General features: G+C 41.9%; 1 protein-coding gene across 23 annotated transcripts in view; it reads right to left on the bottom strand.

Annotated features, from left to right (window-relative positions):
- RBFOX1 (RNA binding fox-1 homolog 1) overlaps positions 1–26,371 on the bottom strand; it is a 1,003,674-nt gene that overhangs the window by 39,692 nt on the left and 937,611 nt on the right. For 19 of the 23 annotated variants that reach the window (XM_033166777.1, XM_033166788.1, XM_033166781.1 and 16 more), the window contains 3 exons: positions 24,954–25,086; positions 18,018–18,057; positions 7,452–7,516 (listed from right to left, as the gene is read on the bottom strand). In XM_033166777.1, the coding sequence (XP_033022668.1) occupies positions 7,452–7,516; positions 18,018–18,057; positions 24,954–25,086 (238 nt within the window). The remainder of the gene's footprint in view (positions 1–7,451; positions 7,517–18,017; positions 18,058–24,953; positions 25,087–26,371) is intronic. The other 4 variants (XM_033166784.1, XM_033166797.1, XM_033166789.1 and 1 more) reach the window with 1 other exon arrangement.

Genomic DNA, 26,371 nt, shown 5'->3' on the forward strand with positions numbered 1-26,371 from the left:
GAAAGGCATGCTATAAATGTGATAAACAAAGTATAGAATTGGTATTGCAACACTGCATGGGATAAAGAGGACAACATCCTATAGAAATCCATACAGGCCAACATTAATTCTATTGCTATTATAAATTTGACAGGCAAAATCTTTCATGAGGCCTGTGTGGGCACCCTCTCTCATTGTCCCTGTGTTCAGAAAAGACCAGGAACTTTTAAATAGCTACTTGCACACACTTGCGGCCACGCACCCACCCACACCAGAATTTTATGAAATTAGCATTCAGTTAATATAGAAAGACCCATCTCCTTCCAGGTTAAGGACTTATTCATGAGATAGCACACACTTATATCACTGCCTGCATCCCCTAATCTCGCACATATCAACCTTTGTGTTCAAATGCAAGAAAAGAACGTAGTCAGTATTTCAGTATTTCAACCTGAGATGCTACAAATTGAATCATAGTACACAAATAGGGACAAGGTGGGTGGTGGGTGGGGAGATAGCCAGTCAATGTGAAGTTCTGCCTTTGGGGCTCATTTCAAGCAAGCCATTCTCTGAGCCGATGTGATGGATCTGTTGGAATCTGGTTAACAGCGTTACATACATTCTAGCAACACATCAAGTGATCATGCAATGACAAAATGACGATATGCCCCACTGCCATGCTGAGATAGGTTCTACACCATGAAGAACAACATTAGAGCATTTGACCTGATCCCCCAGCACACTTGGTGGCCAGTTCACACACTCAGCTCTTGGAAAGGAATCAAGTGGAATCAACCCTCCATCTACCTGCCCCGCCCACTTTTTACCCTCCCTTTGCAGGAAGCTGCCATCACTCACTTATTGTCCAAAGGAGGCTTCTTTGCGCATTAAACTGAACACAAGTACAAGCTGTCTATACAGATACACAAGTGTTTCTGTGAAAGACTGTATATAGCTCAGCTATCGTACACAAAGGCTCTGCATTTGTTGAATGTTGCATGTGAAATATTGTATTGAATATACCACAGAACTATTGTGTACACAGATTGAGTGTAATGTGTGAAGACCCCCAGAAACTGGTGTAACTGGAGATCAGTGCCTTAACACTCTAATTGTGTGTGACAGCATTCTTGTGAGAATAGGGAAGGCCTGTAGGTTTTCTAGCCTGTATTACTTGCTGGTGAAGCTGGAAATACTTGATGACAGGCACAATGACAATTGATTTCACATGTATCATCAAGTAGGTAGCAAGTTAGTCAGCCCCTAGTCTCTCCTACAATACAAGCATTTATTGGTTTGGTTGCAAATATCAAATGCACAAAATATACGACACTGTATCAAAGTGAAATGTGACTTTTGTTTGCATTAAAAAGGATGAGTTTCATTTGCACACTGTTTTGCTCCATACCTGCAATTTGCTCAATCTATTCTTGGGTGGGGGGTCATTTTGTGGGAGGGAAAACAGTGGAACTTGCAAACGTGGTTTCTTCATACTAAGCTTAATATTTTTTCATATATGCAGAAAAGCTTTGTCCATGTCAGTGGAGGATCAACTGCAATGCTTACTTCATTTTTTGGAAGGTTGTTACGCATCAGCATGTCTCCCTCCTTTCATTTAAAAAAACAAAACTATTTACATTTGATTCACAGTTTGTTATCTATTTGACATGTCTTTATTCTTCTCCTATGCAGTGTTACACAACATTTCTGATCTTGATGAACAAGGGAACAATTGGATGCCATTATAATCAGTGTTCTACCAAAGCAACCATTATTCTGTGGTTTCATAACCGTGGACTTCCTGATATCAATATTATTTTAACATACCCAGTAGCTATGCAACCAGTCCAATTACTCTATCCATTTCATTAAAAAAAAAATAAGTTTACAACCTTATACCCCAACTGTAAGTTGTAATTTACTTGTGGATTTCTTTAAAAAGAAAATATTTTTTCCATCTTATTGTTTTTCTGGTTCGTGTACATTTGTAAATGTGTATTTCCCTAGTTGTTCTAAAACAATTACAAAATGGTAAGAGCTGACCAAAGGTGAAATAATTTACTCTTGTGACCAGATATATAATATTTCTAGAAAATGATGCCAAGTGAGGGTTAGAATTGGCAATAAAAGATACAAACTCTTTTAAAATAGAATTTTGCTTAAATGCAGAATTAGTAATTAACTCATGTGTTTTCATTTCTCCTACCCTCCCCCAATCTTACAATTTAGAAAGGACCGATATCCACAGGGAAAGAATAAACTAATTTATTCAGATGCAAAATTCATCTTTCTTTTTTGGGGGGGACGGGACGGGACATTATGAAGTTAATAAATCAAATCAACCAGTTTGCAACTTAAACATAGTTTGAGGTATCCATGTTTGCATAAAGTTTCATATTCTCAAAGTCATATTTGCATAGGTTACTTATTAAAAGTAGTTTTATAATGTCCCCCAGAGAGAAAAGCAATTAAAATTTTATAGATTTGCAACTACCTCCCAAAAAAATCTTTATTCAGCTGGGAACACACACATTTAAAACCAATAAGCTACATAATACTCAAAACGAACTAAATCCACTTAGAATACCTATGATTATGCAAAAGACTGATGTTTTGTGATCCTAATTATACATAAAGAGGGTATTTGAAAATTTTGCATACTGGAGATACTTTGTCATAAATAATAATTTTATTTGGGGGGTGGTGGTGGTGTAACTATTGTACTGTTTCCTGATTCTGCTTGGTTTGACAAAATTTCATTGTGTTCTTAGCCAGAGCCTCACAAATGAGCTAGACTGCTGTGATGGGAATATTTGTACACACTCACCAAAAGTTACTGTTAAGACACTTCTCGTCTCTTTGCCAGAGCTGCCCCTCAAATGACACTCAGGTGGAAGGATTAGCAGAAAGGGAGGAGAGGAAAGGAAGTGGGTCACTAGATCAGGAGATGAGCCGATTCTGGTGGTTCTAAGGCAGTTTATGATTGTTCAAAGTGTGTTGCGGGAGGCTGAATTAGCTCTGAGAAAATTAAGTTCAGTTCTGCACATTTTCACATTGGATTGTGAATCATGAAAATTGGCCAGCACTTTAGTGAGATTATTTTCTGATATGCACATTTTTGTATAATATATTAATTTCTGTATATTATTTTCACTAGTATAGTTATTTTCATGCACATTTTACCCTGATATACACATATTTGTACACATATCTTGGCTATGGAACTGCCTTGCAGGATTTGGCGTTCATGTTGTTTCAAAGGAAATGTGGATTAGATAGACTTCTCTTTGAGTGCTACCTGAATCTAATTTCTCCTCCATCCCAACCCTGAGCTTTCCACTTCCCCTGATTCGCACCACGCCAATGAAAATTGATTTAGCTAAGTGTCTTCACCTAAATCTAATTCAAAACTTGAGAGTTTTTCCTCAGACAAAACATCAGGGCAATTCCAATGGAATCATAGAATTGTAGAGTTGGAAGGGACCCCGAGGGTCATCTTGTCCAACCCCCTGCAATGCAGGAAAGTCAAAAGAGTTTTGATAAAGGTAGCTAAAATTAAGTCTCAAATGATTCTTTGGAGCAATGGTCATTGTTGTGGCACTTATGTGCACAATCATGTCCTTGAGGTCTTCCCCTGCTGCCCACAAAGTCTATGGATTATTTTCCCTCTTGCTGTCCCTTGGTCATGATGGTGAAATTGATCTTTTACGCCCTTGAAAAGTACATAAAGCTGAAGGAGGAAGTTGGAAGAGTGGCACTATTTTCCATTTCCTATGTCAGCTCTATGTGCTTTTTAAGGCTCAGATTAATTCTACTGAGTTTTACTTTTCCCCAGATCCAAAGTGGCAATCTCTCTCCCTCTCTCGGGGTGGGGGCTGGAGAAGAGAAAGAAGTGACTAGAGGGGGTTGCATTCATGGCACTTGCTTAAAGATTCACATGTGCCCAGAGGCCTTAAAAAAAAAAGTTGATGATTTGGATGGTCAGCTTCCAAAGACAACAATAAATCTACTTTTGCAAAGCAAAAACAGTTGAAGGTTGCTTTAAAATGCTGAATACACTGCTCAGGAAATTCTTCTGTTGCTAGCACAGCATATGGAGGCATTGGGGGCCTTGCACTCAAATGTCCTCAAAAAAAATGAGAATAATTTATGGATGAAGCTGAATGGGAAAGCTTAAACATAAGAAGACCCTGCTAAATCAGGCCAAGGGCCCATCTAGTCCAACATCATGTCCTCACAGTGCCCAAACCGATGCCCTATTGGGAAACCCACAAGCAGCACCCGAACACAACAGCACTCTCCCCCTCCTATGTTTTCTAGCAACTGGTATTCAGAAGCATTACTGCCTCTGACCATGGAGGCAGAACATAGCAACTGACAGCCTTATCTTCCATGAATCTGTTCAATCCTCTTTTAAAGCCATCCAAGTTGGTGGCCATCACTGCCTCCTGTGAAACGAAGCTTGCTTGCCTGCTTCCTTCCTTCCTTTCATCTAAATTCTGCTTGATATTTTGCTTCAGGTGAAGCTCAGTGCCTCTGAAGTTTTCCTCCAGACCTAAGCCATTCAAAACACTTTGGAATGGAATATATGGAAGGAACTGGAAGGCTGTGGGAATGCTTCTGCATTAGGATGACTCGTGTAAAATGGAGAACTGAATTGTAAAGGCACTGCATTCTAATAAATGCAGACACTTGACCGAACAAGGGCTAACAATTCTGCCTCACACTACCATACCCTGAATGCAAATGCCATGGAGATGTCCCCCAGTCTGTGCATTTTTGCACACACAATTTGGGTGGAGAACTGTAGTATAAACATCAAATGATAGCTATGTTTCGGTCTGTGTTTTGTTTCAGAAAGGTGCAAATTAGGTGGGCTTGCCTTTAAATGTGAACTGAATGGAAATTCTTACTATTCCTGGTCATATTCTCTGTCTCTTGTGAAACGGATGCTGTCACAGGTCTGTTATCCCAATCATGTTTCAAATCAAACTATGCCATTCCAACTGATCAAAAGCCTTTTCCAGGAATCCTCCAGAAATATCTTATTTTCATGCTTCTCCTGAAGAGTAGTCTCTATGCTAGATGCCTAATTGAAAAGCAAACTGACAATCCAAGTAGTGCTTGGAAAAGTCAGGCCCAGGGGCCAAATGCAGCCCTGGAAGCCTCTCTATCTGGTCTTTGGGGTCTCCCCAGGCCATGCCCCTTACCAGTCCTGCTTCACGCCCTAATTAAGTGTTTTTGCCTGCCTGGCTAGAATGTGTCAATGAACTCTGACAAAGCCTCTTGCTGCCTGGATGTAGGATAGAAAGGAGTACATGAGTATGTGTAGACACAAGGCTACTATAGAAAGGTAAAGTTTACATTCATTGCTTCACCCACTTTTGCCTCTGGGTGCCACCATAGGCATGAGGCCCCCAGCAGATTGTCCAAGAGGGAATGTGACCCTTGGGCTGGGGGAAAAGAAGGTTCCCCACCCCATTCCTAGAGGAAGCACAGATGGCCTTGCTTGACTTGATTTGTTCAGGATACCAGTGGTGCTCTCTTTGCAATAGCAGGTTGCTATGGGTGGGTCAGGTTATAATGCACATTTGCAGAAGCCACTCTGTGCATGCTCAGGGTGTTCAATTCCTTTATGAATACTGACACCATGCAAACCCTATAACGCTCCTCCATAGGAAAAAAATGTATCAAAACCCCAGAAACAATATTTTCAGAGAGCCAAGTGACAAATTGAATGTTAACGGGGATTTTCCTTTTCTATTCCCCCCCCCCCCCGTTTGGCTCTAGGTAACGTTGAGCTACAGTTTTTAGCTTTTGCTCTCAAAGATCCAGTAGTCTTTTCAGCGCTGCAAGCTCACAGAGAAAATACTTTTAGCCGCCACATGCTAATGACACACCTTTGTGGAAATGAAATGAGGATTGACTGAGTTGCACTCCGTACGATCGGATATTCCAAGTAAGGAACGAAAAGCAAACAAAAACTCGGACTCCAGTTGCATACCAGGCACAAATAGCAGAACTGGAGTGATAAGACTAATCCGTAAGTCAGAGTGGGGGGAGAAAAAGGTTAACTTTCTTACCTGTCAGACACAGCATGCCTCAGCCAGCTCATGCAAATTGATTTTATTCACCAAACATGTGTATGTGTTTCTTCATTACCAGAATAAGCAGCACTTTGAGAAAGCAACTGAGCATGCAGAACATTTCAACATTCATTCATTGTTCCATATAGATAGATATTTAGGGAACTGAATCCATGAACAGCACCTTAAAGTTATATGATATATACTCTATATCTATGCATGTGTACCATTTGTTCCACCGTTATGTGTTTGTAATTTAATGCCACTCCCCACCTTAAAAGGAATAGAAATATAAAATTCAGTAACAGTTGCTTCCTTGACAAACACTCCCCAGCTAGGTTTCCAGAGGTGCCCAACACCGGTGGAAATCATTTTCCCTAACAGCTCACAAAGCCTGGACATTTTCTGTAAGTGAAAATGAGAGTTCTAAGACCTTTTGCAAATCATCCAGGTATTTTATTCCTTTCCTCTGTTGCTTTGTATATCTATTTGATTTTTAAAGTTTTAACGGTTTTAACAGTTTTCTCTTTCAATGGAAAGCTGATGTTGTCAAAGTTAAGGTATTTCTATTCTGTCCGCCATTCTGTGTGATCAGATTTTATTTGAGCTGGGTCCCTTTGCTCCCCCAAAGACGTTGGACACAATCAAACTATGAATAAGCATCTGTATGTAAGTTCTACTGACTGCAATGGGAGAGAGTGAATGCTCGGCTTCACTTACACATTGAGCTCAGTGGGATGGGCAATGAAATGGTGGGACCAGTGGGACGGGCAATGTTTACTCAGAAGTGAGTCCCACTGAGGTTTCCTCCGCACTTGTGAGATTGTCAACACTGTCGAACTCAGTGGAACTTACTTCTAAATAAATGGAAACAGAATTGTGATATTACCATCCTATCCTATGCATGTTTGCCCAGTAATTAAGTCCCAAATCAACAGGGACTTGCTTCCAAAATTAGGGGATGCAAGAAAGCACTGTTTCGTTTCTGCTGCAGATCATTTCCCACCAATAACGATAAGCTCTGTATATCTTTTGATTCCATTGGCTTTAATTAGGGTTTAACATGGATTTATCTTTCAAGAAGTGAAGGACATAAAGCTAAATGTCAGGATGATGCCAGACTTTGGAGAGCCATGTGCAGTCTCTCCATTCCTCGCTAAGTTCGTGGTAAATTTGGTTTAGATGTGACTACGCAGCTATCCAATATCTTACAAGGTGCGCAACTAACCTTTCTAGTAATGGCTCTCCATGGATTATACCTATGCAGCCTTATAGACTACAGCTTTGCACAGAGCAAGAAAACATGAAACCTAAGCAGAGCACAAGGTGTCTAAGTAGCACAATTTCCAACCGAGGTATGTATTCAACAGTAAATTACTTTTTTACCTGTCACTGTAGGCAGCTGCGGTTGCTGTGGTAGGCTGGGCATACCGGTACGCAGCATAACCACCCTAAAACACAAAAGACATTCTAATCAGATTAGAATTACAGATAAGTAACAAATCTAGAGGGAGGGAGGGGGGAACCACATACACACAACACCCCAAATAATTAGTAACAATTAGTTTGGCTTATGAGTTTCACATACAGCTACAGAAAGCTTCAAACAGTGTAATTGTTAATGGCAGTTTCTAAAACCAGCTTGTACATTAGCTGAATGAGCTGGTGCACATCAGAAGAGGCATAATGAAAGATGAATTTACATACAAATCCAGGGCATGCTTGCTCAGAAAGGTCTCGACGAGATTTATTCCTATTGTAAGTGTGCACGCGAGTCCAGCCTCAGAGTATTCCCTGAGTTTCATCCTCATAGTTAGACTTGCTATGCCTGTACAGAAGTTTAAGTCCAGCTGAGTTCAGTGGAGCTTACTCCTAGGCAGGTGTGCATTAGATTGTGGTCTTAACCAAAGTGTGTAATTCACAGCTCTTTTTTAAAAGCGGGATTAGATAGATTCATGGAGAGAGAGGGGGAAACCATGACTGTTAAACCATGACAGCGAATGACTGAGGTCCTCCTCCAAGGGTCTTCTGCTGGTTCCCTCACTGCGAGAAGCGAAGTTACAGGGAACCAGGCAGAGGGCCTTCTCAGTAGTGGCACCCTCCCTGTGGAACGCCCTCCCTTCAGATGTCAAGGAGATAAAGAATTACACAACTGGTTATGATTTGAATATGCTGTAAGCCGCCCAGAGTGGCTGGGGAAACCCAGCCACTTGGGCGGGGTATAAATAATAGAATTATTATTATTAATGAAGCCTTCAAGTACAGTTGCAGTTTACCTTTGGTTACCACATGAGGAGAATCAACTGCGGGCAAGGGTGTGTGTGATGGATCACGCCATGCACTGATTGGGAGTGCCCAATGCCTGGCATGAATGAAGTTGACTATTTCCTATAATTGCCAGGTGAACTTAAGGGGAATTAAGTTCCATCTGAGGATAGAGCTCTGAACAATTTCTAGTTCATCTTCATGGTCATTCCCACACCACACCATGCAAGAAAATGGTCCAGAAATTTAGCATTCATTTTTTTAAAAAAAGTAAGTCAATTGATCATTGATAAAGAAAGTCAGAAAGCAAAAGGCTAAGGCAATGTTCTATGGCTGAATAGGCAGATAGGGAGATGCTGCTGCTGCTTAGCCATTTCATCACAGTTGCTAAGCAGTAATAAGGAAGGAATATGAGGTATTTTCTATATCTTCCCTAATGAAGAGGTCCACTTCTAAGAGAAACAAGTTGCAACAAGAAGTATAGGAACAGGAACTAAGTGAATGACTCCTTGTGATATTAACATCTGTGTGGCTGGCACAAATCACATAGGGCAAGCCTTTCCTAGTAGGGAAATAAAATTACTAGCTTCACATGTTGACATTTTATATGTCAGATATTTTATTGTATCTGCCCCCTGATTTACTTTGGATGGCATCAGGCTCAACACTTTTAAAAGAGATTGTACAACAGGATGGACCTTGGTCAGATGGTGCAATGCCATTTCTTAGGAGTTCCAATTCACTTGTGATTATCTGTGAATACCTCCAATTACATTGCACTGTTGGTTGCAACTTGCTTGTAACCTTGTTACTATTAGTAGTAGAATACCCCACCCACTCTGGGCAGCTTCCAACATATATAAAAACATATGCTTTAAAAAGGACCCCTGACCATTAGGTCCAGTCGTGCCTGACTCTGGGGTTGTGGCGCTCATCTCGCGTGCGTACAGTTTCCGGATCATGTGGCCAGCATGACAAGCCTCTTCTGGCGAACCAGAGTAGCGCACGGAAACGCCAGGAGTAGGGACCGAGCAGCGGGAGCTCATCCTGTCGCAGGGATTCGAACCGCCAACTTTCTGATCAGCAAGCCCTAGACTCTGTGGTTTAACCACAGTTGCTTTAAATTGCTTTTAAATACTGAGTTTCAATTGTTGTAAACTGCCCTGGGACCTTGGGGTAAAGGGCAGATTAACAACAACAACAACAACAACAACAACAACAACAACAACAACAACAACTGGGGAGCTTTCTCCCTCCAGGCGTCAGGGACTGGCTGGATGATGAGGAATGGTGGGAGGCCCCAGCTGGGGAACCACCAAGGGAACCCCAGAAGAGGAAGACTGCTTTTTGTGTGCTGACCTGCATATGAACCAGCGCTGACACCAAGTCATCTGAATTAGGCACTCCTAGTTTATTTTTTTTTTAATGATAAGCAACCAAGTGCTGCTTCCTCTTTCATCCTAGTAGAGCTCTTTGAATCCGCCACATGGAGCAAGCAGTTTGCATTCTCTCTCTTCACTCCAGTCATAAAGACTGTAATAAATTATGTCAGAGGTTTTTGCCCAATCCCAGCTCTCTTGCCATTAAGCAACTCTTTTACAAGACCATTTAGAAAGCTTCTTGGGAAACGGAAGTCCAAATGTGGAAAAGGTAAAAAAGGAGCAATGCCCATCAGCTTTGCCCCCTTCCTGGCTCCATCAAATATTTTACTGGTAGGGGAGCAAAGAGATCTGGGCCCTTATGAATTGATGCCTGTGCATATATTAGACATAGAAAAAGGCCACAAGTCTCCAGTACAAGAACAAGTTGCTTCCCTTTGTAACTTTCTATGGCTTAGGGAAGAAGGAAGCTACAAAACAAAGCCTTGAAGTCTGTTCAGAGATATGTATAGAACCCTGATACAAGCATTCCTAAAATTAGTAGCACACTAAATTTTTCTCCCATCTTTTGTCAACCCTTCTCTGTAAATTAATGAGAATAGGAATTTCATTCAAAAGTGATCAAAGGGGAGAGAAAATCTTGGTGAAAATCTCTTGGGTGTTTATACATTACTTCTGAGTGAAGCAAGGATTGCTTGTGAGTGAGACTACTTTCAGCCTACCACTCATCTCACCAGTGGTCTACACTCGGCAGGCTCCCCAGGTGCCCATGTCTGCATTAAAACCCATCACGAGGTAACACGATCAGGAGCATGGTCACCTGGGGAGGCTGCAGAATGTTATTGGGGAGGGGGACCACATATGCCCCTCTCAGCCACTTACAACAATAAAATACATTCAAAACTCCACATCCCCATAAAGTCTTAATAAATTCTCAAGTGCCCTGAAAATGAGGCAGGAAAATGGAAATCTCCTTCAAAGCAAGGGAAAGGGGTGGGTGGGGACTTGCAAGACAGTGGAGGACAGATTTTGGCACTACTTAAAATATGAATGCTCTAACTTCACTGGATTATTGAATAGTTTGCAACAAAGGATTCCCACTCCCCCAGAATCAAAATTTACTTGCTTGTGACAAGTAAAACTATTCCATTATAAGCAAGTGAGGGGTGGGGGTGGGGGGAACTTGGAAAGGAACTGTGTGCAGTGATGCATTGATGATCAAACTGTGAAAACAGCCATGCTTCCTGTTCAATGGACCACGGAGTTATATCAACCGTTTCCAAATGATCTCACAGCATGCCAATTAACAGTCAGAACCCGGTCTCCATAGATAAGGCAAACAACATTTACATCCCAATTAGAATCTGCCCGTTCCATTTTCCTCTGGGATTCAAGGGTCTTCCCACTCCCCCATAGTTTACAAGATAACGAAGAGGAGGGGAGATCAATTGGCTTTCACAAGATTTCCCAACTCCTGGCTTTTACTGCTGAAGTGAGCACAACAGTTTAGGGAGGAGAGGATTTCCCCATCCAGTCACTTTATAATCCCCCGATTTTGCTCTGCCCTGCATTTTGCCTGCATTTTAATTTAACTAGGAAAGTCATGAAAATGAATTCCAGGGTTAGTGTATACTATTTGTATCCCCCAAGCTACTGAATCACACATATACATTATAAGTAAGTAAGTAAGTAAGTAAGTAAGTAAGTATTTGTATTCTTTTCATACAGTTCTTTGAATATGCACTTGTGTTTTGATAAAACAAAAATGCAGCATAATATTGGTACAATGACAAGGGGTTTCAATATCCCCCTCCCCATTCCTGAGAGTAGAGAGCAGTCTGATTCTTCTGTCAATCTCTGCTTCTTTCAGTTTCTCATTCCCCCCCCCCAGTCTTAAATCCCGTTTCCCACATGAACGTTATCAGTTTGTGTGTATTTAAGAAAAGCCCTCACAAAAATTACCCAGCATTTTAGTGCACATTTCTCCTAATGGACACTTTTTAGTATGCAATTTTGCCTGCAGATTTGAAAGAATTTCCCCACAGATAATGGACTTTTGCATCTTATATTTACTCATATGCATTTTTGTAGAATTTGTTTCTCTGTTTGGAGAATTTCATTGCAAAATTCAGTGTGACTTTCGAATTTTTGCTGTGTTTTGGCCCATATATAGTTTCACATAAAAACACAAACAGAGCTAGATTTCTCCACCTAGCCCTAACTGCATGAGCGAGAAGGTGGGATCATGCCTGTTGTTGGCTACCTCCCCCCACCATAAATTCTGATGTCCCCATCAGTCAAGGTTGACATGTTCAGCATTAATGTGTGTTTGACCCTGGAATCCCTGGGCAAATCAGGGTTCCTGATAATTTAAAAGAGCCCTATGTGTATACAGCTGTATGTGAGATCCTTTCAGGAACATCGCACATGAAGTCATGCACATCTCCTGAAACCAAAAAGGCCGGTGCAGCTTTCTGCTAAACTGTGCTGGTCCCCACAGCATCTCCCGATGGTGGGCAGGCCAGTGGGACCCTTTCATTTCATTTCGCTTTTAATTTATATACTACCTTTCTATGACGAGGGACATGGGTGGCGCTGTGGTCTAACCCACAGAGCCTAGGGCTTGCCGATCAGAAGGTCGGTGGTTCGAATCCCCGCGACGGGGTGAACTCCTGTTGCTCGATCCCTGCTCCTGCCCACCTAGCAGTTCGAAAGCATGTCAAAGTGCAAGTAGATAAATAGGTACCGCTCCGGCAGGATGGTAAACAGCGTTTCCATGCGCTGCTCTTGTTCGCCAGAAGCGGCTTAGTCATGCTGGCCACATGACCCAGAAGCTGTCTGCGGACAAATGCCGGCTCCCTCGGCCTATAGAGCGAGATGAGCGCCGCAACCCCAGAGTCGTTCACGACTGGACCTAACAGTCAGGGGCACCTTTACCTTTCTATATTGCTATACACAAGGTGGTTTACAAGCTGAAGAAACAACAAAATAGAATCAAAAGGCACACCTGTTTCTACATCTAACGATTCCAGAAAAGGAATCTTTCTCAGTCCTCTACCTGGACTGCACCTGGGGCCTTCAGCATGTCTTTATGTGTGTTCCAACACCTCATACTGCAAAGCCGGCTTATATCTGAGAAATGAGCTTTTGACATCTTTTCCAGCAAGCTGACCATTTCTGTCGGATCTCTTGTTTGCTTGTTCTTAGGCTCTGTTTTTCTGAATGTTTTCTCCTTAATACTTTTTCACCCTGCATGTGATGTGTAAATCCACATATGCCCATAACCACATACTCTCTCTCTCTCTCTCTCTCTCTCTCTCTCTCTCTCTCTCTCTCTCTCTCTCACACACACACACACACACACACACACACAGTATTATTGTCTCTATTTCATGCTGTTCTTGTCCAAGCAATGTCTCTGCTGTCAGGTTTTTCTATTTCTTCCCTTCTCTTCACCACAGAGATTTGGTTTATTCCATTTAAACCAGCTAACCGAGCCAGAGCTGGGTGGTAATCGATCTCAGAGCCAGTCAATATTTCAGGACTCTGTAGGGAACTAATAAATTCTGAATCACATATTTTCTCTCCCCCACACATCTAGATTTTATTCTCCTCAGCAAACAATGGAAAGGGGCAGAGTGAAAACAACCATAGAGAGAAAATTGAGCTGTGGTCTAGGTGCTCTCCTTGAAGAAATATGAAAATTCTCAGCAGAGCCCATCAAAGTTGAATCATGGCTTTCCATTTTTGTTCAGGCCTTCACTGGCAAGGAAAAGGAAACTTCACGTGAGCCATGATGAGGCAGAAAATTCTTACAGAGTTGAAATAGGAATCGCTCACATGCCTGACATTCTTTGGGATCATCAATCAATCCATTCATCCATCAATCAAGGGTACCAAAAATGATTAACCAGTTGTGGTTGGTAGCCATGGGGGCTGATGGGCTGGAAGGCAGGGATACCCAAAAGTAGGTGGAACCAGAGCTCATGGCAGGCAGAGCCAACTAATTATTACCCCCCCATCCTCTTCCCTGTTGAGTTCTACAAGGGCAACGCTGATATTAAGGAGGAGGAAGTCTCTGCTAAGTATAATTGTTTAATTGTACATTGAAATGTAAAATAACTCCAAATGTGTATTGCTAAAGGGTTTATATTAGAAAATTATATTGAGCTAAACTAGGAGTTCTCAAAGTGCCACCAGGTTGATAATTTTTTGCCCTAAGAGGAGTCAGTTTTTATTTATTTATCCCATTGCTTCAAACTGCACAATATTAATATCTTTAATAGTTTCTGGTATGTTTTTAAAGGCAATGTGAACATTCATGAGTGTCATAGTGCTCATTTCTCTTCATATAGACTTTGTGAATACAGTTTTTCCTAACTGTATGCAATTCCCCTAATATGCATTTCTCTGTGTTATTTTCACTAATATATGAAATGTTATGTTCATTTCCTCCTCATATACTCATATAATCACTTCTTTGCCACGGTAAAGGGGCAGGTTGTGAATAGGAGAGGCTGTTATGGAAAACACCCACTATTGGTTTCGAGTATTCAACAGAAATGTTGGAAAACCTGAGATGATTCTCAAGGTGAGTCTGGGTGGCTTGTTTTACATCACTAGGAAGAATTCCCAAACTTACTTTGATTTTTGCTTTGTGCAAAATACCTGCAGTAACTTCCTTTACTACAACAGCTGTCAAATGTGCTTCTAAATTACATTTGTTTTTACATTTCTGTGTTGCAAACAGCTATTTCAAATTGCATTTATCACAACTCCCTATTACAAAAATAAGTCTTCATATCACCTAGAAACTAAGCTTCTCCTTCTTTTTGTCACTGAACATGCAAATGTTTTCAGCTTAAATGTCTCAAAAGTAACATTGGTAATAAATAAAAATTATAGGTTTTCCCTTCCTCCAAGTATCACTTAATGAATTCTTAATGTTCATTCCAATTTAATGTAATCAATCTCTTGCTATACCAATGCTGATGATGCTACAGCAACACAATTAGGTTGCAGAAACCTATACATAGTGACAAAATGATGTTTAATTACCTCTGTTTTTAGGATTGATTGCTTAGTGATAGAAGGCTGTCTTATATGATTCAGATCTGAAATTACAGTATGGTTTAAATGTAAAGGTAAAGGACTCCTGACCGTTAAGTCCAGTCACGAACGACTCTGGGGTTGTGGCGCTCATCTTGCTTTACAGGCCGAGGGAGCCGGCGTTTGTCCACAGACAGTTTTTCCGGGTCATGTGGCCAGCATGACTAAGCCGCTTCTGGCAAAACCAGAGCAGCGCATGGAAACACCATTTACCTTCCTGCTGGAGCGGTACCTATTTATCTACTTGCACTTCGACGTGCTTTCAATCTGCTAGGTGGGCAGGAGCTGAGACTGAGCAACGGGAGCTCACCCCATCGCAGGGATTCGAACTGCCAACCTTCTAGTCAACAAGCCCCAGGCTCAGTGGTTTACACTACAGCGCCACCCGCGTCCCAGTATGGTTTAGGAATAGCTTAATTCTTTATGGAATTATCAAGGTACAAAGAGATATTTTTTAAGTTTATTAAATGTTTTGGAAGACATAGAAGTTGTCATGGGCATTATCCAGTTCTGTTGCTCTCAAAAATCCTAACTTTACACTTAAATCTCTAGTATCAAGGGTATGTATGCACTGCAAAAGCTTATGTGGAAGTTGCACTACTCAAATCTAATAAACACAATTGTTATTTCGTATGAACTTGTATCAGGCTATACCCAACATTTCCAAGTTTCTGTTATGGGAGTCTCTCCTTTTTTTTTTTTCCTGCCCAGGAAAGCTTACATAGCACTTTGGCTTTTTCATTCAGAAAGTCTTGATTAACTTCAAATAAACCACAATATTTCCTAGTTTGCAGTCTGAAAACACCAATGGAAAACAATCTTATGCTGCACCCACACAGCATTTCTTTCCATTTCCCATACATTTCCCTGACTGTTAAATTTGGCATTCTATCTGTGTTTTCACACTATTGTACATCAAAATCACTTCTGAAAATCTAGCAGGCTGTAACCTGTTTAGTGTTCGTTTCTATGTTATCTGATTCCAGAAAGAAAAATAAATCCGGTTACAGACCCCTTAATCTAGATAATCACAGGAGCAAAGTGACAAAATTTGGGGCGGTATTCTGGCATACAGTTCTTTCTTGCTGATTTTCGTGGGGGAATTATGGGGGAACAGAAGCACACATGTGTGGAAAGGGTGAGTGTCCAGATATGTCCACTAGTCTGGATGAAATGTAGTGCGAAAGGCCAACATATTGGTCAAAAGGCCACAGTTCCATAACACAACAGCTACTGCAGTGTGAAAGGAATATTAGAAAATGGGACAGAGGTGCTAGCATTAAAATCAGGAAAACTAAACTCTGAATGCATCCTTATTTTGTTTCTCCCTCTCGAAGGACCCATTCATACTGACCCAAAGCTGCCCAGAGTGGTTGGGGCAACCCAGCCAGATGTGTGGGGTATAAATAATAAAATTATTATTACTACCCATTGGCTGTCAACTGGCTGTTCCAATGTACAGTGGTGCCCCGCTAGACGAAAATAATTCGTTCTACGAGTGTCTTCCAAGAGCGATTTTTTTGTCTAGCGAAGCACCAATGCAAGTAGCAGTTTTTCGCGAAGAAAAAAAATTCGTCTTGCGAGGCAGCCCCATTGACATTTTCGTCTTGCAGGGCAGCCTTCCGCTAGCGAATGCTATTCGTCTGGCGAGTTTTTCGTCTAGCGAGGCATTCGCCTAGCGGGGCACCACTGTATGATCAAGGAGCAACATGAATTTCCTCATTAAGAAGAGTCTGGCTGCTGAATCAGGCCAAAGGTCCTTCTAGTCCAACATCCTGGTCTCACAGTGACCAATCAGATTACTGTTGTTGTTGTTAATTGAAATTATGATTACCAGTGGCTTTTTTTTTACAGTAAAATGTATTCAAGCAACTTGACAATGAAATACAGCATATAAAACAAATTAAAACCAGAGAGAATTAAAAAAACAACAACAACAACACCCTAACAATACAAGCTATAGAAAAATACTCATCCAACAATATATTAACAAAGGCCAAGTCCTAAAAGATGAGGAGTCAACATCAATTAACTGATGGTTGGGGTAAACAAAAAGGTCTTAGCCTAGCACCTTAGAACTGACAGAAGCAGCAGAGGCATCTCCCTAGGAAGAGCATTCCATAGACAGTCATCACCAGGCATAGGCCTTGGCAATATGCCACCCTGTGCAAGACCATTTGAGGCCTTCTCCCCAGCCTTCGTGGCTCTGGCTTAAGTCAGGCTTTGGGAAGGAGGCACGAGGCTCTGGCAGAGTCTAAGAGCCCTCCCACCTCCTTCCCAAAGCTCAGTAAGCACTTGCCTGGCTTTGAGAAGCATGTAGGAGGACTCTAGGACATTGATGCTCCATGAATTTGTCTAATCCCCCTTTAAAGCCATCCGCATTGGTAGCCATCATGGCTTCTTGCAGCAGCAAATTCCATAGTTTAACTATGCATTATGTGAAGAAGCCATTCCTTTCATCTCCCAACATTCAGTCTCATTGGATGTCCCCATTGGAAGAGGAATGGACAGGGCAAGGATCTATTGCTAGAACCGATGCTGACTAAGAACTAGAAGACATAGAGGCTATGGAGGCCAAAGCTTTGGGGCAGTTGAACCTATTGAACTGCCAAAACTGTAATTGTGGTTGCATGCAGGTCTGCAGAACATGTGAAACCAGGTTCAAGGAAGGCACAAAACATACACATGATGAAGACAGTACAAGACTTCCACTTGTTGCTGGTATGATGGAAATCAGCAAATGGAGATGGGATTTTCAGACACTTTGCTTCTGTGCCTTTAAGAGTATTCTGAGATGCAGGAATTTAGCAGGAGAAGCTTATTTTCCTGGTGTGTAGGTAAAGCAGTGGGGATGGTGGAATTTCACCTGATTAATTTCCATGTTTTTGAATGGATAGGAGCCTTGTCAGCAGGAAAAGGTGACCATCGCAGGTGCAGATACACTCAGTGCACCTCCGAAAAGGTCATCAATTAATGAAACCAACCAAATGATGATAGATGTAATGAATATAGAGAGATTCCAAACAGAATGTTCTCTTTTTATTCGCTGGTGCTTTTTAAAATTAATTAATATTCTGGTGATGGCAAAATGGATGAAACAGAGTCAAAGCTTATGCAGCAAAACTCACAAAACAAACCAGCAAGTAAAAAATAAAGGTGACACCAGCAATGCAAAGCATGCACATCAATGAATACTTACATAAATGTCTGCACCATAAAATCCATCCTGGTAAACAACACTGCAAGGATGCACACACAAAGAAGAACATTCATATTAGTGCATTTCCACATGCAAATACTACCAACCCCAGAACTCTCGAGGTTAGTCTCATCATGAGAACAAAAACAAGAAATCAAACCGAAATACACACACACACACACACACACACACACGTATATATATAAATAAATTGATTTATATATGTATATATAAATATGCTCAAGGTGGTACACTTCACATTAATTAAGGATGATGGAGGGTCATCAGTCCTCATCTATTACAGTGGTACCTCAGGTTACAAACTTAATTAATTCCAGAGGTCCATTCTTAACATGAAACCGTTCTTAACCTGAGGTGCGCTTTTGCTAATGAGGCCTCCTGCTGCCGCTGCACCGCCGGTGCACGCTTTCCGTTCTCATCCTGGGGCAAACTTCTCAACCCAAGGTACTACTTCCGGGTTAGCAGAGTCTGTAACCCGAAGTGTTTGTAACCTGAAGTGTTTGTAACCCGAGGTACCACTGTATAAGGAAAACTATGCTCCTTAACATTTACCTGGCATTTGGAACAGGAGAAGTGTGTTGTGCAATATGACTTGGCAGCTGCCATGCAAATATACCATATTTTCTAATATTTACCAACATTTGTTATAACAGTATTCTAAGAGTATTGAGTAACCATTGTGTGGTGCAACAGCTGCTGCTTCCAAATTCTGCACTCCCTAATATATACCGTAGCTGCTTTTACAACGAGATCAGTGCAGGGTTTAATAGCTTCTGTTTCATATGCCTCCGGGTTCTACAAAATGTTACTCGTACTCGGACACTCCATTAATTTCAAAGGGCCTACTCTGAGCCTATCATCATAATCCCACATTCTGCCATCATATCCATCTTAGCTCTGAAACTAGTGCAAACTTATCTGTGATGGTCCTATGAACTGTGTATTATTTATATCTCTGAAGTAGTTATAATTCACTCATCCCCAAAAGGTTCCAGGCAGCAATATACACAGTCCAAACTTTAAAAAACAACAATGCATTCACTAAAACAAAATGAGCACCTGTGGTTCATTCTCTTGATTCAGATGGCACAGATATCTGGAAGTGGGTGCCACCAGAGGTGGATTTAGGGGAGTGTGACCGGTTTGCACTGGGTGCAGAGCCTTGGGGACACGCCACAACTATTATTTAGAATGGAGTGTGAGAGGCAGAAGGGGGCACTGAATTTTGGCACCACACAGGGCACCACTGAAATTTGAGACAAGGCCAAACACTGTGGAAACCCGCAAGTCAGAGCTCAGGCAGGAATCACTCAGTGCCATTCTCTGAAAGCACCATCATAGCTAGGATTGGAATAACTGCTACAAAGTGGCCCCAACAACCAGTCTTAGGGTGGTGCAGGAAGACATCATGGCCAACAGTATCAAAAGCTGCTGAGAGGTCAAGGAGAATCGAGAGCACTGCAGTCTCCTTGTCCCTCTCCTGACAATGGTCACCAATCAGGGCAGAAATTAGGGTGGAATCAAGGAAACCTATTTTGGAGCTAGTAGCATATAATGTCACTTAGATCAGATGTGGCTAACTTTTAGCCTGCCAGATGTTTGTTTTTGTTGTTACATGCATATCCCATCTATCTCCCACCATGAAACTTAAGACACTATCTGGGAAGGTGTGGGCAATGGTAAGGGACAATGGTATGAGTCCCCACCCAAGAGCTCTCCTTCAACTTGAGTTGCTAGGACACAAACAAACAAACAAACAAACACACACGGGGGGGGAATGGGGTTGTTCATTTTATGTTAGCTTGTTTCCAGTGATGTTTTGAATTTTTTTTAAAAAAAATTGACGGGTTCTGCTGAACATTTTATGGAATGAAGGGTGGTCTAAAAGTGAAATAAAACATTTTGATAGTTCTCTCCCTCAAAACAACTGTTTTATTCATATGGAAATTTATACAGAGGTAATTTGATTATTAATTACCTGAATAAAAACTAAGACAATTGTTTCCCCCTCCTTACTTACTTTCTTCATCCGTTACATGAATAACAAAACAAAACTGCATGTAGAGATTTTGGCTTGCCTTAATCCAATTTCATCCACCCGACTTCCCAAAAGAAACCACACTCCAAAACATCACCAGGCTGAATGCATTGTCTAGATAAGTTTTTCACTAATGCTCTGCTAACACACACACACACACAAAAAAAATATCTAAAAATTATCCACAGGAAAACACATTTTGCATATAGAAGGGGAAAATTTCTGCCTCGAGTAGTCAGGACTTCAGGATCTAGGATCTTGGGCCCCAAAGAAAAGGGGAGCAGAGATTGCTGATGCTCACTTATTTGTCCCATGTCATTCCAGCTACTATCACATATTCACTGATGCTTTTAGTTCACAAATAACATGTAACTGATTATGCACCCTCTACATTTGCTTTGTGTTTCCTTTGTACTGAAATGAATGGTGCAGAATCACATAATAGCAATGTAATTATTTAAGTTATGTAATTGTGCCTCAGCATAAAGCGAGACAAATAATGTAGTTTATGACAGAAGATGATCTGTAGCAGAATGGAAACAGTGATGCATGCAACAAATGCAGGGCGGAATGGAAAATGATGCCATCTTACATCCTTAGCTGGGAGTGGAGTTTCAAGAAATATGGCCACCAGTGCAAAAGAAAGCAGTGCAGGGCTGACTCTCACCTTCTGCAGAGGCCTTGGTTCAAGTACCTCTTTAGCAGAGGTACATGGTGCATCCACAAAGGAGAGGCACCAGATGAAGACCTTATTTATACAAACATTGTAACTTTTAGAGCTTTTTTGTGGGGGTGTCTTTTGTCTTATGGTGTTTTTTGCATTTGTTGGTTTTAAATAAATGATTTTGATTTATACCATGGGTAGGCAAAGTAACGCCCGGGGGCCAGATCCAGCCCAATCGCCTTCTAAATCTGGCCCGCGGACGGCCTGGGAATCAGCGTATTTTTACATGAGTAGAATGTGTGCTTTTATTTAAAATGCATCTCTGGGTTATTTGTGGGGCATAGGAATTCATTCATCCCCCCTCCAAAGTATAGTCGGTCCCCCCCCCACAAGGTCTGAGGGACAGTGGACCGGCCCCCTGCTGAAAAAGTTTGCTGACCCCTGATTTATACTTTCGTTACATAGCCCTGAAAACTGTTAAGAAATCTTACAAATGAGGAATGGGTAGAACTTCAAACCTGGAGGACCAATTATGGCCCTCAGGCTTCTCTATCCAGCCCTCAGCCTCCAGGTTATAGCCACTTCCCAGTCACACCCCAGTCCAGCCTGGCTGGAACAACATGCCCTTGAATTCTAATGGTGCCTCTTGCTTTCCTGGACAGAGAGGATGGAGAAGGCTGGTTGTGAGTGTGTGGGTGTGGAGAATATAGCTAGGCATACAAAGGTAATACTTATATTCATTGTTCCATGTACTTTTGCATCTACACACACACACACACCACTGGCATGTGGACCCTGGAACATTGCCAAGAAGGGAATCGCCTTCTGCTCTTGGGCTTAGGAAGGTTTCTCCATCCATGTTTCAAAGCATTTAAATAAATCAAAAAAAAGTCTGATGAGATGGACTTCCAGCTTGAAATGGGGTGAGGGTGGGGAGATACATATGGGAGTTTTTTAAAAAAATGCTGAGATGCGTGTTTTTATGCTGTCTGCTTTCATGCTGCTCCCCTGTGTTTTATTGTTGATCTTCATATATGTTTAATTCACTTTTATTCTTGCTTGTAAGCTGCTTTGAGAACTCTCAAAGCAGATACCAAAACTTAGAAAAATTAATAACACCGGGACACAGGAAAGTTTCTTCTACTTAATTCAGACCTTTGGTCCCCTTAGCTCAGTAGGGTCAACACTGACTGGCAGCAGCTCTCCAAGGTTTCAGACAGGAAAGCCTCACCTAGGCTTACCTGGAAATGGAAGAGACTGAGCTTCTGCATCCAAGTAATGTACATGGCCTATAAGCTATAAGCTACATCTCTTCCCCTAAATTTTTGCTATAAGGGAAAGCTGTAGGCATATGGCAGCTCTTTGCTAGGTTCAGTGTTGTCCAGATAACTATGACTATTGACTTTCACCTCCTATAATGCTTTCCTATAATGCCATGGCCACTCATCCCAACAAGAAGGTTGGGAAGAAAAGAGACCAAAAGATTTTTGCAACTAGGGGGATCATTACAGATGCTTTCTGAAGTATTATTCTTACCATGTGTGCAACTGACATGCTCAGCACTGTAATTCTACAATTTTGCAAGGGCGTAGTTGCCTGGAAGTCTAGCATAGCACCTGCTTATACGAGGGCATCCAATATGCAGAAGGAGTGTCCTCAGTGCACCTTGTCCTAAGCACCCATTTCTTAGCACAGTCTTTCTTAATGCCCGCCCATGTTTAAGCTGCCCCAAACCAGAATTGCAATGCTGACTTTATCACAGAAAAATTAACAGAAAAATTGCAACAGGGAGAAAAATATGTGATGGAGTGTGAAGTTCTGAAAACAACATATTGTATATTATGTAATTATATTTTGCAACTGTTTCCAACATTCCATCAAATATTGCTTTCTCAGTATAGTAATCGCCCATCTGTTCTCCATTTGCTAAAATGGTTTCCCCATATCTCAAGATGACTATTACGACTTTTTTTTTTCGTTTGCCAGGAGAAAGTTTTAAGAATTGGTAGTTGGGAAGGTTTAAACTCTCCAAGTCAATTTTTTTTTAAAAAAAAACCTCACACCACTATTCCTTCTGAAGATAAGCAGAAAATACACTGATGGTGCTTAATGAGATACAGGAGACCAAATCAAAATTTGTTCTGGATTGTTTTATTTGATGTTTAAATGTGTTGTAAATTGCTTTGAATTTTTTTTAATTAAAAATATAAAGTGCTATAGAAATGAAGAAAATAATAATAATAATAATAATAATAATAATAATAATAATAATAAATATAGCACACACTTTGCATGCAGAAGGTTCCAGGTTCAATCCGCAGCATCTCCAGGTAGGCTTGGGAGAGGCCCCTACTTAAAATATTGGAGAGCAGCTGCCGATCAGTATAAACAATATTGATCTAGATGGACCTGTGGTCAGACTCAGTGGAAGGCAGCTTCCTGTGCTCCTGTATCCCTCTTCCTCCCCAGTCACCCACACACTGCTTGTGACCAGAGGCAGAGCTAGATGCTCCGGCATCCGGAGCGGTGCACTTGTTGTGCACCCAGGGGTGGGGCCAGCTGCCTCCGGGGGTGGGGCTAGCATCCCAGGGGGCGCTGCCAGGAGCGGCAGTGCTAGCATCCCAGGGGGCCAGGGTGGCAATGTCACACACCCCTCAGGGATGACTCCCGGGGTGGGATGCACCCATCGCACCCCCCCTTCCTCTGCCAGTGCTTGTGACAGCTACTTTTGAGTTCAAATCAAACTTCTGTAGGAAGTAGCTTTTCCTGCTTTTGAAAGCTGACTGTGAAGCTAAGAACATTGACCTTCCAGCTTTAGCTGAACCCAGGAGCATCAGTCATGAACTGCAGATAAAATGCAATGATGGGGACGCAGCTGGATGCACCATTTGTAGATGCTTTGCACTAAATTTCTTCCTTAGGAGCAGAGGATGATGCCTCATCCTGAGTTACACCAAGGGGGCATGTACCTCAACAATGTTCCCATTGACTGGCAGTGGCTCTTTAGGGTTCTAGGCAGGAGATATTCCTACCCTTATCTGGATATGCTGGGAGTTGAACCTGGGACCTTCTGAATTCAAACCAGATGCTCTACCACTGAGCTATGACTCTTCCTAGAAGCTGTATTATATTGAGTCAGATAAGTTACCCTACCCATCTAGCAGAGTAGTGACTGACAGTGGCTCTCCAGGGCTTGAGACAGGTACTGCTCCCACCTTTGTGGAGAGATGCCCAGGATTTACCCAAAACATAGTCATTGCATCAAGTAGCCATTGATAGCTCTATCCCTCAAGAATTTGTCTAATTGTATTTTGAAGCCATCCAAATTGTTTCCCTTCTTAACACCAGTAATGAGTGGTGAGGGCTTGTAGCTCTATGTAAATAGGTCCCAACACATAGGTACCAGAGCAAAGAGTGGGACCAGACAGGTAAAAGTAGCCTCAATTATCAAAGTCACCAAAGTCTGGGAGCAGGTCTATTGTCTTCTGATCCACTTAAATGGGAGAAAATTAAATGTGCCTTTTGAGGACTCTGCGTAAAATTTGTCTCCAGAATCCCTAACAGTGGGTGTGACTGCATGTTGGGATCTATTGTCCTCTCCCCAAGCTCAGATCTTTTGCAGGATACAAACTCTGCACACACACACACACACACACAACCTCAGCTGTCATTTTGCTGCTAATATCAAAAACACTAATGATAAATCAAAACCCTTAGGGTTGTGAGTCAACTTTCACTTCGGTGGATTCCACCCCTCCGCCCCGCAAAAAAAAAAAAAAAAAAAAAAAAATTAAAGTGTTATTCAACCTTCTCACTAACCAGATGTTTGCAATCATCCAAAAATACATCTCTACCTCTGTGAGTTTTCCCTTTCCTTTCCTTTCTTTTCCTTCTCTTTCTCTTTTTTTCCAGCAGCGTTCCTTCTCAAGGGGAATTTACATAACAACATGGGACGCGCAAAATGCTTTAAAGCTCCCAACCATGACAGTGCAAATTACTATCATTTGTCAGCCCTGTGCGCAAGGTGCTCCACTTCAGGCAACGGAGATGGGTGGCATGCTGCGTGGTGTGTGTGTGTGTGTGTGTGTGTGTAGAGATGGCATCATCATGCATAGCACTCACAAATGCTTGGTTGCTTCTCTCTCTCCTTTTCTGGGGAGGTGGCAGGAGAAGGCAGCACCAATGGCCAAAGGAGTCCCAAGGGTCTACTTACCCGCCATAAGCCGGGATGGGAGGAGGGGGTGCTGCGGCACGAAATGTGTTGTAGACGGTGCGGCCTCTGCCTCTGAGATGTGCTCCTCTGTATGCGGCGGCAGCAGTAGCAGCAGGGTATGGGAAACCCGGCACTGGAGGGAAGGGCAAATCAGAAAGGAAGAGAATAAACATAGAGTTGGAAGGAACCCCGAGGGTCAACTGGTCCAACCCCCTGCAATGCAAGAACATCCATCCTTCAGTTCTGTGTCACCAAAAAAAGAAAGAGCCTTAGCTTATTCGGGAATGGAAGGCCATAGTGCAGTGGTTAGAGCATCTGCCTTGCATGCAAAAAGTCCCAGGTTCAATTCCAAGCATCTCCAGATAGAACTAGGAAAGACTCCCTGCCTGAAACCCATGGAGAGCCACTGCCAGTCAGTGTAGAGAACACTGAGCTACCAATGGGTCTGATTCAGTATAAGGCAGCTTGCCAGGTTCCTAAATGCACTCTTATATAAATCTCCAACTGGTACTTGCTTAGAGGGATGAGACCAGAGCTGCATTTGCATGGAAGTTTATTCCATTTTTCCCAGTGCTTTCCTAACTCTTAACTTCTGCATTATATTTGATCTTTCACATGACGTAAAAGTCACTTTTGGAAAACTAATGGAATAGAGAACATTTCCATTTTATTTGATTCCAGGCGGGGGCGGGGGGGCATCCATTTGCAGCCCCTTTAACCCAGAAAATCACAATAATAAAGTGACAAAATTAGGGGCGGTACACCAGTGTACAGTTCTTTCCTGCTGTTTTCATGGAGGAATTATGGGGGGGGGGGACAGCAGCAGGACTGTGTGGAAAGGGTGAGGAGGTAGCAATATTGTTGGATGACATTTGTCCTTGTGCCATACCACACCCACTTGTGTGAAAGAAACTTAGTGTGATATGCTGTTATATTGGTTCCAAAAGCCACAATTATATAATGCAACAGGTGCTGCAATGTGAAAGGAAATTAGATAATGGGAGAGATTCCCCACATCTGAATGCACCCGAGGTCATAAAGAGTGTGTGTGTGTTGGGGGGGGGAACCTCAGTTATATCAAGTTAGGCTCTCTTAAAGAACTTATCTGTTGTAGCAGGAACTAGGGATGAGGGAGCAATACGCTTTCCCCTTCAAATTCTAATCCACACTTCTAGAAACTATGCTCAAACATAAATACAGGAATCCTTTCCTGAAAAATTTGCACTCCTCTGAATTTATATGCGTATGCCAACCCCACCCCCCCAAAAAAGATACAGAAATCATATTAGGGAAATGGCTTTCAGAAAATGTGTATATTAGGAGAGAAATATGCTCCAAAACACTCATAAGTTTTCATAAGTCCCCCGCTCCCATGCTTTTTATATTGCAAAGAGATTTAAAACTGCTGAACTGAATTT

This window comes from Lacerta agilis, chromosome 13, assembly GCF_009819535.1.
Source record: "Lacerta agilis isolate rLacAgi1 chromosome 13, rLacAgi1.pri, whole genome shotgun sequence".
Taxonomy (NCBI): Eukaryota; Metazoa; Chordata; class Lepidosauria; order Squamata; family Lacertidae; genus Lacerta; species Lacerta agilis.